This window comes from Apaloderma vittatum, unplaced genomic scaffold (assembly GCF_000703405.1).
Source record: "Apaloderma vittatum isolate BGI_N311 unplaced genomic scaffold, ASM70340v1 scaffold43777, whole genome shotgun sequence".
Lineage (NCBI taxonomy): Eukaryota > Metazoa > Chordata > Aves > Trogoniformes > Trogonidae > Apaloderma > Apaloderma vittatum.
The window spans coordinates 19134-31279 of record NW_009725369.1 but is presented as its reverse complement, the minus strand read 5'-3'; the positions used below and the strand labels follow the sequence as shown (position 1 = coordinate 31279).

Below are 12146 nucleotides of genomic sequence, written 5' to 3'. Positions count from 1 at the left end.
TCGGCTGCCAGGAGCGCAGTCGTACCTCTCGCTGTTCGTTTGCGAAGCGCCGTGTCTCATCCCGAAAAAATGCCGTGACTTTTCTTCAAATTAAGTTGAGTGTGAGAACCCGCGTCCGTCTGGGTTTCTCCTCAGGACGCGGAAAGGAAGGCGCTGTTGTTGCGGCCTCTCCGAGGGCAGGGAGACCGGGCTGGTCGCTGTGTTGCTGGGAGAACACTTTTCATCCCAGCGTGAAGTACTGACACTGCCTTTTACGTATTTGTTAAAATTTGTTCTCTGCTTCTTCTTCCCAGCCGAGTTTGTGATAAGCCTTGCTGAAAAAAATACTACATTTGACACGTTTAAAGCAGTTCTTCTAAAGAATGGTGCTGAGTTCACTGTAAGTGAGATATGAACGTTATTCACCTGTTGTTTCTGTCCTGGTATATTTTAAGGAGCCTTTTATTTTAAGGAAAGAGGTGTGAAGAGTGATTATTGGTTTTCTTCAGTTAGAAAACTGTGCACTAATTATCGTTTTGAGTATTCCTATCTCATCAAGCTAAACCTTATTCTCGCTCTTCCTAAAAAATTCTCATAGTCTTTGCACTGAGCATATAAAATATGGAAGAAACAGTTTTCACAAAGACAATGTTGTCATAGGTCTTTTTCTGATACTTAGGTGTTGGGTTCATGAGTTCCACAGAAGTAACTAGTTGGTTTAGTAAGCAATTAAAAATTACAAGTAGAAAAGTCGTTTAAGTGGAACTATCATAGTAATTTTTGGATTCAATTTATCGTATGTTTTTTGGATGTATCTAAAGCTTAACGATACTTTGTAAAAATGAACCTGCATCTTCAGAATTGAGGGATTTTTCTACTGCTGATAAACTCCGACTTGTGCCTTCTAATAATGAAAAACAGTAATGCAGTAATTTCTTTTAAAGTGTTTTCTTAAATTTTTTAGGATTCCCTTATTAGTAATTTGCTACGTCTCATACAGACAATGCGGCCTCCACCAAAACCATCTACAAGCAAAGGTATGCATAGTCTTGTCCCTCTTACCAGTTCAGTGTAGAAGGGAAAACAAAACTCTTGCCCTTTTGTATGTTTTGGCCATGTTTGGTGAGATTGCTGTAGTTGCTGTTCTAGTCTTGTAAGGCAAGACTCTGTATCTTGTTGCAGTGGGAGTCTCTGTTAGTGGTAAATTAGCAAAGCTGTTCAGGAACCAAAAACATACGAAGGGTGTGTATTTCACAGATTCCCTAACAGAATTTTATTTGTAGGAAGGTAACGTAATCTTTGAATAGAATCTCTGTAAGGCCCGTATCAACCTTTACATTCAGGTGAAAGTTAAACATTATATTCGGTTCCAGAAAAAGTCAAAAGTAAATTGTTCCAACTCTTCTGAGTTTTGTGTGGGTGTGTTTATTTTTTGATTTTTCTTTTTTTTTGTTTTCTTTTTTAAATCTCAAACTCAGAGACAGCTGCAAAACCCAAGTCTGAGAAGGAAAGGTTAAAGGAATTGTTTCCAGCCCTCTGCAGGCCAGACAATCCCAACATCAGGGTAAGGTCACAATTTCAGATTTCTTTTGTGAGTTCGTGCAAACACAATTATTTTTACTGTTGCAGCAATTACCACATTGATAGTGTTTTGCAGAATGCCTGGCAGTTGGGGCTTCCGTGACATGAAATTTGTAGTCTGGTCTTTTTTCCATAATATTCAAAATAACGATGGATTAGAAACTAGCTAAAGTTTTTGGACATTCAGATGCGAGTAGAGGCTTGCATTTTATATTTCTGTAGTAATCAGAGATGTTGATATGAAGATGTCTTTTGTATAAAAGAATTTTCTCAGTATTGCAGCAATAATGGGGGATAGCTTGATTATTTTTTCCCCTATATCATATATTATCTGACCTCTTTTTATCTTACATTCCTTCTAAGTAAGTATGCACACGATTAATCTTTTCCGTAGATTAATTCTCTGTGATGTACTTGTTATCAGCCTTCTTACAGAACAGTTCTCTGTTCTTGCAGAATATGCTGGATGAAGATGATGTGAAAGTGGCAGCTGATGCACTTAAAGAGCTTGAAGCTCTGATGCCCAGTGCAGACAGGCAAGGCAAGCAAAGGAGCAGTGACCACCGGTAGGTTTCTTTGGGGGATGGATATTGGCTGTTGGTGTTGCCTGCTTGCTCCCTTCTTATGTGGAATTTCACAGCAAGTACGTAATGTTTGTTTGTTAGGGCAAAGAAAAGGAGGAAGAGCCGAAGTCGTAGCAGAGACAGGAAACGAAGGCACAGATCTCGCTCTAGGTCTCGTTCTAGGACTTGGGATAAGAACAGGGGAAAATCCAGATACCGATCAAGAAGCAGAAGTCGGAGTCCCAGTAGGGACCGTAAGGATCGAGAGAAATATGTCGAGAAGAGCAGTGAGAGATGGAGAGACAAGCACATAGACCGCCCACCACCTGAGGAGCCTTCCATTGGAGACATTTACAATGGCAAAGTCACAAGTATAATGCAATTTGGATGCTTTGTGCAGCTGGAAGGACTAAGGTACCACCTGGTCTTCACAATGCTCTGAATGATCTGAAGGATTGTCAGGGTCTTAATGTGCAACACTTCATGCCCCTCTGTTTTACCTACAGGAAGCGCTGGGAGGGCTTGGTCCACATCTCAGAGCTTCGAAGAGAAGGCCGCGTTGCCAATGTTGCCGATGTTGTGAGCAAAGGACAAAGAGTAAAAGTCAAAGTGTTATCCTTTACTGGATCCAAAACCAGCCTGAGCATGAAGGTATGGAAGACATCCTGTAGCGCTTGTAATAGTTTGTGGTACCAAAATTTTAAAGATTATGCCTCTTGCTATTTTATTTTTTGTTTTGATGAAAATTAATACATAACCCTTCAAGTGGAAGTTAAAAACAATGAGTTACTGTTTGGTGTATAAGTGGCCTATTTTTGCTCATTTTATGTAGTGTTCTTAATGATTTTTTGACTTGATGTGTTAGTTAAGTGACAAAGCAAACATCAAGCTGTTGTTATATTGGTCTTCCTTTTTCAGTATGAGAGAAGCATTTCATTTTAATTGAAATCATTGTAATTGCCAAGGCAGAGTAAAGTGTTCCAGGCCTTGGGGTGTTCTTACCTCAATACCAGCTCGAGAGGCGGGTGGTAGGGGAGGGGGGAAGCATGCAAATTTTCTGTATATGGTCTGGTTTTGGCAGTAGTCTCTGAAAAATATACTTGCTTTTTCTCTTGTGGTACAGGAAGTGTTAGTAGATTAGGAGACTAATTGATTAATCAATCTAATGTAGGATGTTGATCAAGACTCTGGGGAAGACTTGAACCCAAACCGGAGGCGAAATCTCATTGGAGAAACCAGCGAAGAAACCTCTATGAGAAACCCCGACAGACCCAGTCACCTGTCCCTGGTGAATGCCCCAGAGGTGGAGGATGATAGCCTTGAAAGGAAACGCCTCACCAGAATTTCAGACCCAGAGAAATGGGAAATAAAACAGGTGTGTTTTGTATTCAGGGAAATAATGTCACTTTTAATGAACTAAAATACATCTCCTTGGTTGTTTGTGTAACTTGCTCCTTAACTCGAGGTTGTGGCCTGCTTGCAGTTCAGGCTGCGGAGCTTAGTTCTAATCTGCTGTGAATAGGAGGTTGGACCAGGTAGCCTGCAGAGATTATTTGGGGCTGGGGGATCACAATCTTGGTGTGGTATCACCACAGTCCTGCCTTGCATAAGCCAGCTGTCTCACTCTGATGGTATTTATGACTTTTGGGGACATGTGCCAGGGTGTAAGACTATTACTTTGTTTTGAAATCACAACATTATTTTTTTTCCCCTGTTTTACAAGTCTGACAATAGTACTAGAGCTGAGATCTTGTAGGCATGGGTTATATTCCTTTGATGGAGACGAATTCATGTTGTATTCATTCCGTTCCCAGATGATTGCGGCTAACGTGCTTTCCAAAGAAGAGTTTCCTGATTTTGATGAGGAGACTGGAATTCTTCCTAAAGTTGATGATGAAGAAGGTGGTGTTTCCAAGTAGTCTTATCATTGTATATTCCCTGTTTGTGGGCGTGTTTAGTTTGAAAAAGAGATAGATAATGGTATAAGTGGATGTGAGACATGTCACAATTTGCTGTCATCTTAAAACATTTGGAACTAGGGTCACGCTAGCCTTACTCTTAGTGACATTTGGATGTGCTCTGTCTGTGCATTCTTTTTATTTGGAGCATTTTCACTTAAAACTAAGTATATCGTAATCAAGAATACACAGGAAGCACTGTTTGAAGAAGTACTTTTGTGTACCTAAAAGTTGTTGTAACTTTTCTCTAAAAATTGTCACTTGTGGATTCTAGATGAGGACCTTGAGATTGAGTTAGTTGAAGAAGAGCCACCATTCCTTCGAGGTCATACTAAACAGAGCATGGATATGAGTCCTATCAAAATAGTAAAGGTAAGAGATTTCCAGGATTAAAACCAATATACTTGATTTAATTAAATAAGTATTTGGGAGTTTAACAACTAGTTGTCCACCTGGACATAATTGAGAGCCCTCACTTTTACTTATAAAGCTGGATTTTTTGCTTATAATGCTGGATTTTTACTTAACTGCTGACAGTGGCATGGAATAATAAAACCAAAATGTGCATTAGCTTGCAGCAGCAACCATTTTATAAAAGTATGTTAAAACATACTTTATCTGTTCTGCTTTCTTTCTACCTTTTGAAAGTAGAAAGTGGTAGAGAAATGCTTACTTTTCATTCTTTGTGCACATAATCCCTCTGACTGGACAGTATAGAGATTTTCCATATTAGTCATGAGTTCATGAGGCCTGGTTAATGGGAGTGTGCTGGAAGCCAAATAGATAAAATCTTAACATCCAAAACATCTTCAGAAGATGCTTCTAAAGGACCGTGAAGACAGATAATTAAAGGATTGGGAGTTCTTGAAATCTTAACCTTTCTCTTGCTCTCCAGAATCCAGATGGTTCCTTGTCCCAGGCTGCAATGATGCAGAGTGCTTTAGCTAAGGAAAGACGAGAGCTTAAACAAGCCCAGAGAGAAGCAGAGATGGATTCTATCCCCATGGGACTCAACACACACTGGGTGGATCCTCTCCCTGATGGTATGTCTGAACACATCTAAGGGTGAACTGTGCCTTTTTTGTGATGGTTTAGCAAACTGGGAGAAGTAGGTTGATACTGTATTTGTCTGCCTCACTTAAAAAGTGAGGCAAAGAACAAATGCTTCTACTGAAGTAGAAAGAGGAATGTCAAGGGAAGTGTACAGGTATATCCTTCTGTCTGTCCAGGATGTATTGCTAAAAGCTGCAGTGGATGGTGAAGTAATTTCTTACGTGTAAACGACTGTAATAGTGGGGGTATACATCCAGGAACTTAAAGTAATACTTAAACGGGCAAGTACAGAAGGCCCGGGTGCTGGAACAATAGGAGCAGGATCATCAGGGTCTGTGCTGTGTGAACCTGGATGTAGTGGCGAAATTGTTCCTTCTCTAGTGGATGGAAGACAAATAGCTGCGAACATGCGAGGTATTGGCATGATGCCCAATGACATCCCAGAGTGGAAGAAGCATGCGTTTGGTGGCAACAAAGCTTCTTATGGTAAGAAAACCCAGCTTTCCATCATTGAGCAGAGAGAGAGTCTTCCAATCTTCAGACTGAAGGAGCAGCTGATACAGGTAAGAGTCTTGAAATTGCATTCCTGTTTGAGCAGGCAATAATTTTAAATAAATCTTGATTTAGCTTGTTGGTAGGTGAATAGCCAGTTATTCTAAGTGCAGAATTGTAATTCAGATTATTTCAGAGGATTGTGTATGTATAGATCTGTATTTTGATAAGATTTGAGATATATATTGATGTAAGTCAAAATTGGAAGTAGGATTGTGTCAGTAAGGGACGAGTCAGATAAACGGTTAAGCAGTTTGCTGACTTGATGGGCAGGAACACTTGTATGATTTTTGATCTGGGTCAGCTGGATGAAGAACAGTAGGTACTCGGTTTAGTCCTAGATATACTACCTTGACTTTGTTTTGTTTGCTTTTTGTTTTTAAATTTTGACAAGGATATTATGACCTTTTCTAGGCCGTGCATGACAACCAGATTCTGATTGTTATTGGAGAGACGGGATCTGGGAAGACAACGCAGATTACTCAATACCTGGCTGAGGCAGGCTATACATCAAGAGGAAAGATTGGATGTACTCAGCCTCGCAGAGTGGCCGCAATGTCTGTTGCAAAGAGGGTGTCAGAGGAATTCGGTTGCTGCTTGGGACAAGAGGTGAATTTTCCTGCTGTTGATGCCAAAATAAGCCCGAGGAAAAGTAGGAAAAATCAGTACTGGAGCTAGCTTGCTTGTGTTTCCATGTGCCTGTTCCTTTGTAGCCTGTAAAATGAGTTTGCAGAATAATCGAAGTGGGAATTAATGGTGCTAATAACTTCTGTATCTTCAGTTTCTGTGCAACTCTTCTTTCTAGGTTGGCTACACCATTCGATTCGAAGACTGCACTAGCCCCGAAACTGTTATCAAATACATGACAGATGGCATGTTACTGAGGGAGTGCTTGATAGACCCCGATCTGACCCAGTATGCCATTATCATGTTGGACGAAGCCCACGAGAGGACCATACATACGGATGTTCTCTTTGGACTCCTGAAGAAGGTAATGTAGCATTTGATTTTTTGTGTCCTCTATGTGCTACATGTGGGTGGGAGTGCACAGGGAAAGGCAAGGTCACACAAGTTCATTCATGTGGTCGGAGCCTCTTCTGAAGGAAAGCAAATACTCATAAGGGTTTATAATCCATATTTTCGTAAGATGAACCTCTCTGTGAAGAAAAAGCAAGGAAAATTCAGCAGAAACAATGAAAACTGTCAGTCCGGGATGCTTATGATGATAGATGAGCAGAAGAGTTTTCTTGGTTTGCTTTTCCTTCTCTGGCGAAGATTTTCTGTGATGAGTGCTGCTAAGAAGGGTCTGAAGTGTGACCGTAGCACTTTCTTTTAAATTCTGGATACTGGAATGAGCAGCCCCGCTACTCAGACATGAAAATGCCTAATATTACTGGTCATATTTCTCTGACTCAAGTGCTGTGTATTAATAGTGCCAGAGGCAATAAATTAATTGAGAACTTTCTATCCTGTTTTAGACGGTGCAGAAACGGCAGGATATGAAGTTGATAGTGACATCAGCAACACTGGATGCTGTGAAATTCTCTCAGTATTTCTACGAAGCACCAATCTTCACTATTCCTGGCAGAACATACCCAGTAGAAATACTGTACACAAAAGAGCCAGAGACAGATTATTTGGATGCTAGTCTGATTACGGTAATGCAGATCCACTTAACAGAGCCACCAGGTGAGTGAAGGATGGCCTAAGGTTATTGGTGATTTAAGGACCCTAATGCCTATGAGCAAGGCCTTTCTGTAAGTCATGGATCGTGTCTTGGTGACATAAGCAAAGTGCTCTCAGTGCTGTCCTCTATTGTTTGCAAATATAGTAAATAAAATGCTGAAAATCTGGGTGGAAAAGTGAAGTATATTGCTTCAGGCTAAGACTTGTTGCCCAGAGGATAGCAAAATTTGAGGATCCCGAGTTTTAAATGGAAATGTGGTAATGCAGGAGTTGTACTGAACAGAATTGATTCTGTGGATGTTTTAACTCCCGTGTAGGTGACATTTTAGTGTTTCTCACTGGTCAGGAAGAGATTGACACTGCCTGTGAAATCCTGTATGAGAGGATGAAGTCTTTAGGACCTGATGTTCCAGAGTTAATTATCCTGCCAGTATATTCAGCTTTACCCAGTGAAATGCAAACCAGGATTTTTGACCCAGCCCCACCAGGAAGCAGAAAGGTAATTTCAGCTAAATGTGGCTTCATCTTCTGCTGGTATATTTTAATAGTGAGGTGTATTACACTGCTAATCATACTTTTTTTCTTTACTTTACTTTAAAAAAGAACTTCTGGTTATGTTAATTCCAACTTCAGACAAATGGAGTTCTGGAGAAAGGATGGCTTATGATTTTGACTGTGTATATGGCTGTACATGTTAGCTGGGCCTCTCTATAGAAAACATCTGGTGTAGCAAACCTCTGGAGAATGTTCTTGGTGTGTTTTTTAATACTGCCTTCAAAAGATGTTAACTGTAGAGAAATCTAGGTGCAATTCCTGTTAGATTGATGTAATTTTCCCACCAAACAGCTAGTGAATACCTAGAGATACATTCTCTGGAAGGTTCTTACCTAAATATAGACCATGAGGGATAGGCAGAAATTCTTTCTCAAGTCAATGAAATCTACTTAGAAACTTACAGTGATCTTTCACTTGTGTTTAATTAGGGATTTTATAATACTCTTTTCACATATTGCCCAAATCTGAAACAGATGTAGGTATTTAAAACCTGCCCATCTTTGTAGAAAATGCTTCTTTCTGTTCCTCTGTGAGCACGTTTCTCCTTTCAGTGTTAAAATTGTAGTAGTTGCATTTGTAACAAAATGATTGTGTCGTGTAGAGTAGCATGGTTATCTTGGCAATCGGACACAGACCTGGTACTGAATCAAACTACACTTTGCAGGTTGTCATTGCCACTAACATTGCTGAGACGTCTTTGACTATTGATGGAATCTATTATGTAGTTGATCCTGGCTTTGTGAAGCAGAAAGTTTACAACTCCAAGACTGGAATTGACCAGCTGGTTGTTACACCGATTTCACAGGTATGCATTCTGGTTTTGACTTTTGGTTGGTTGGTTGTTTTTTTCCTACTGCTAATGTGTGTCTTGATGATGTAGTGTTGAAACACGTGGAAGCAAAGTGAGGCAATGCTAAAACCGCATTTTTGATAACTCCCTGAGACTCCTTGAGGTTGTGCCTAAGGAATGCATACTTTCCTGAGTTATATTGGAAATTTCTTTCTTTTAATACAAATAAAATTGTGACTAAATAATAATTTTACTGGTTTTTACCTTTGCCTGTTTGCACCTCTTACTGATACCTTGTTATCTTTAGGCTCAAGCAAAGCAGCGAGCCGGAAGGGCTGGGAGAACTGGACCAGGAAAATGCTATAGATTATATACAGAGCGTGCGTATCGAGATGAAATGCTAACAACCAATGTGCCTGAAATCCAAAGAACAAATCTGGCCAGCACGGTGCTTTCTCTGAAGGTGGGTATTTCGTCAACTTGTAGCAGGCCAGCGTCATCATAAGTGTTTTAATAAATGAGTCTCTGCCTTTCTGAGCGTCATGAAGCACTTCTGTAATTTCAGAGGTATTTTGGAAGGGAGACTGCATCAAAGGCACTGAGCTTGCTCTTGTGTTTCTCCATTGAGGGTTATAGTGTCAAGTATCCATGTAAATTACATGAATTTTTTTGGTGCCTCATTGTTTGATGGTTATATCTCTAGCTGTAATTTAGTGTCTTCCTTCTCAGTGCTTAATTCTCTGTTCCCTGTGTTTAGGCTATGGGCATCAATGATTTGCTCTCCTTTGACTTCATGGATGCTCCTCCAATGGAAACTCTCATAACTGCCATGGAGCAGCTGTACACTCTGGGAGCTCTGGATGATGAAGGACTGCTCACACGACTTGGGCGCAGGGTAGGCAAAGTAGAATACTTCTTAGCACTGGCTGGGTTGCAGATATTTAGGGGGTAACATGAGACTGGTTATAAGGACTTGCCTAGCACTGTTGGTTTAATTTTCTTCTTATTCTCTTGTGTTTTCTTGGTACCTTTTCACTTACCATAGTGTAACTTCTGCTTTTTAAGGAGAAGCTATTATTTCTCCTTATTCATAAGGTTACTTTTATTAACATCCAAAAATTTCTTAAAAGAGTTGGGATATTGTTGTGAAAGTGAATATAGGCAAATAATTTTCTTCATGTTGAGTAACATTATTCTGAGTAAAACACGCTGCTTTGGAAAGAGATGATGATAGAGAGGGCGTTGCTCTCTTTTGCACTGAGAGAACTCAGAAGAATTTTCCAAGATGTTGCAGAGTACCCTGAAACAGATTTCTTGCAGATGGCAGAGTTCCCCTTGGAGCCTATGTTATGTAAGATGTTGATCATGTCTGTACATCTGGGATGCAGTGAGGAAATGCTGACAATTGTCTCTATGCTGTCTGTGCAGAACGTGTTCTACAGGCCAAAGGTAAGGAGTGCAGCCAAGAAGCATCACTGTTACTGTTGGGTGTGTTTGGGTGTGTTTTGGTCTAACACCTGCCTCAGATACTGGAGAGGGAGCATGTTTGCCAAAATAAACCTGTAGCTCGGTTAGACTGTTTCCTCATACGTTATGTTTCTAGTGTACCTTCTGGTTAAATACCCTGTAGCTGTGGATGTTGGTAGTTTCTTTGCAGATGGGAAGGTGGAAGTTAGAAGTCTCACGTTCTCTTTTGCATTTCGCACTAGACACAGAAAACCCTAAACCAAGTCAGTCTCAGCTCTGGAGTACAGACTGCCTGTGTCATTTTCAGATAAGCGGAATGTATTCCTTCATGGCAATCCTATCCTGTGCTGATTTCTTTTAAGTCAGCAAGCAGCACATAGGATTTCTTAACAGCAGACTCCTCTTGAATCCATTATTTCTTCATTATGATGGCCTATTGCACTTTAGTCTGTTAACTTCAGTTTTGATCTATGTAGCTATAGCGTTTGATTCATGTTTTATCTGCAGATTGGGAAAGTTGGGAAAGATGAGTAGGTCAGCAGCATCAAAGCTACTGTTGTAGCACCTTTGTTGATGAATAATTGAAGTTATTTCTAAAGCAATGAAAAAGTAGCTAGTTCCATACATGCACGTGCTTCCTGCGGTATGAGCAGTTTACTTCAAAGTGTCCTTTCAAAAATAGGGACTGGAATTGAATAAAAAGTATTAAAAAAAAAGGAGAAAGAAAAAAAGTTCATCTTTTCTGGTCAGGTCCTTCTCACCAATGGGAGAGTCTTTGAGAGAGTCTACATGAGGTCTCTCATTGACAAGAACAGTTCTAGGCTTTCATACAGGCATGGTTCCGGCTTAGTGTGAACAGTCCCAGTGACCATCGCATTCTCATCCCTTGGTCCTTAGTCACTCACCACTCAATTCTGTGCTGTCTTCTCAGTCTTCTCTTTCTTGGTAGACTTAAAAAGTCACAGCATGAGTGACAAGGAGCCCATGTCCATCATGTTGCAGAGGGATTGTCTCTGTGATATTGATACCTGATTGATGCCTGTTTTATGTGTTTAGGATAAACAAGCACTTGCTGATCAAAAGAAAGCCAAGTTCCATCAGACAGAAGGTGACCACCTCACTTTGCTGGCTGTGTACAATTCGTGGAAGAATAATAAGTTTTCAAATCCCTGGTGCTATGAAAATTTTATCCAGGCCCGATCCTTACGCAGGGCACAGGATATCCGCAAGCAGATGTTAGGCATTATGGACAGGTGAGCATGTTGGGAAGGATGAGTTAAGGACTTTGTTTTCTTAGTGTTTTTCTACTGTAGTAGCTAAACAAAATTGGCTAGTGTGATGTTGGTAGTTGCACCTAAATCTGGAGAACTCTAACTTTTTTTTTTTCCTCTCACTCTGTGTCTCACAGGCACAAGCTGGATGTTGTATCCTGCGGGAAGGCAACAGTTCGAGTCCAGAAGGCCATCTGTAGCGGCTTCTTCCGAAATGCAGCAAAGAAGGATCCCCAGGAAGGCTATCGGACACTCATTGACCAACAAGTAGTCTATATCCACCCTTCCAGTGCCCTTTTCAACAGGCAGCCAGAGTGGTAAGGAAGGCAGTATCATGTAATTTTTTATTTCAGTTCAGACTTTATAAAGGAAAAGATTGTGGTGTGCTCTACTTTTAGAGTACGGATCAAAGTATAAGCTGCTGGTTTCTCAGCAGTGAGCAGAGTGAGAAAAGTTTCAAGGCTGTTTTTGGCTTTTTCTGCTGTTAAGGTTAGTGTCTGTGCAGAGATGAGACTGACCTTTTGAGCCAAGGCCAGGCCTGAATTCTGTATGGTGGAAGTGAGTTTAAAACACTGAGTGTTGAGGGGTGGGGGAGTGGGAACGAGTGGTGAGATAGACAGTTGTTCTAAACAGACCTAAGTAGTTCTGGGCTGAACAGTAATTGTGAAGTAGAGGAAAAAGAGAGCTCTTC

The 12146-nt window shown here is 40.6% G+C and overlaps 1 protein-coding gene across 1 annotated transcript in view; it reads left to right on the top strand.

The window, feature by feature from the left end:
• Positions 1-298: 298 nt before the first annotated feature.
• Positions 299-12146, top strand: part of DHX8 (DEAH (Asp-Glu-Ala-His) box polypeptide 8) — a 12261-nt gene continuing 413 nt past the window's right edge. The window contains exons 1-21 of the mRNA XM_009872857.1: positions 299-379; positions 944-1016; positions 1458-1543; positions 2017-2126; positions 2226-2537; positions 2630-2774; positions 3295-3498; positions 3938-4025; positions 4356-4453; positions 4977-5124; positions 5516-5697; positions 6101-6295; positions 6492-6677; positions 7165-7375; positions 7690-7871; positions 8592-8732; positions 9025-9180; positions 9475-9612; positions 10038-10166; positions 11241-11437; positions 11593-11772. Of these exons, the coding sequence (XP_009871159.1) occupies positions 983-1016; positions 1458-1543; positions 2017-2126; positions 2226-2537; positions 2630-2774; positions 3295-3498; positions 3938-4025; positions 4356-4453; positions 4977-5124; positions 5516-5697; positions 6101-6295; positions 6492-6677; positions 7165-7375; positions 7690-7871; positions 8592-8732; positions 9025-9180; positions 9475-9612; positions 10038-10166; positions 11241-11437; positions 11593-11772 (3122 nt within the window). The 5' untranslated portion in view covers positions 299-379; positions 944-982. The remainder of the gene's footprint in view (positions 380-943; positions 1017-1457; positions 1544-2016; positions 2127-2225; positions 2538-2629; positions 2775-3294; positions 3499-3937; positions 4026-4355; positions 4454-4976; positions 5125-5515; positions 5698-6100; positions 6296-6491; positions 6678-7164; positions 7376-7689; positions 7872-8591; positions 8733-9024; positions 9181-9474; positions 9613-10037; positions 10167-11240; positions 11438-11592; positions 11773-12146) is intronic.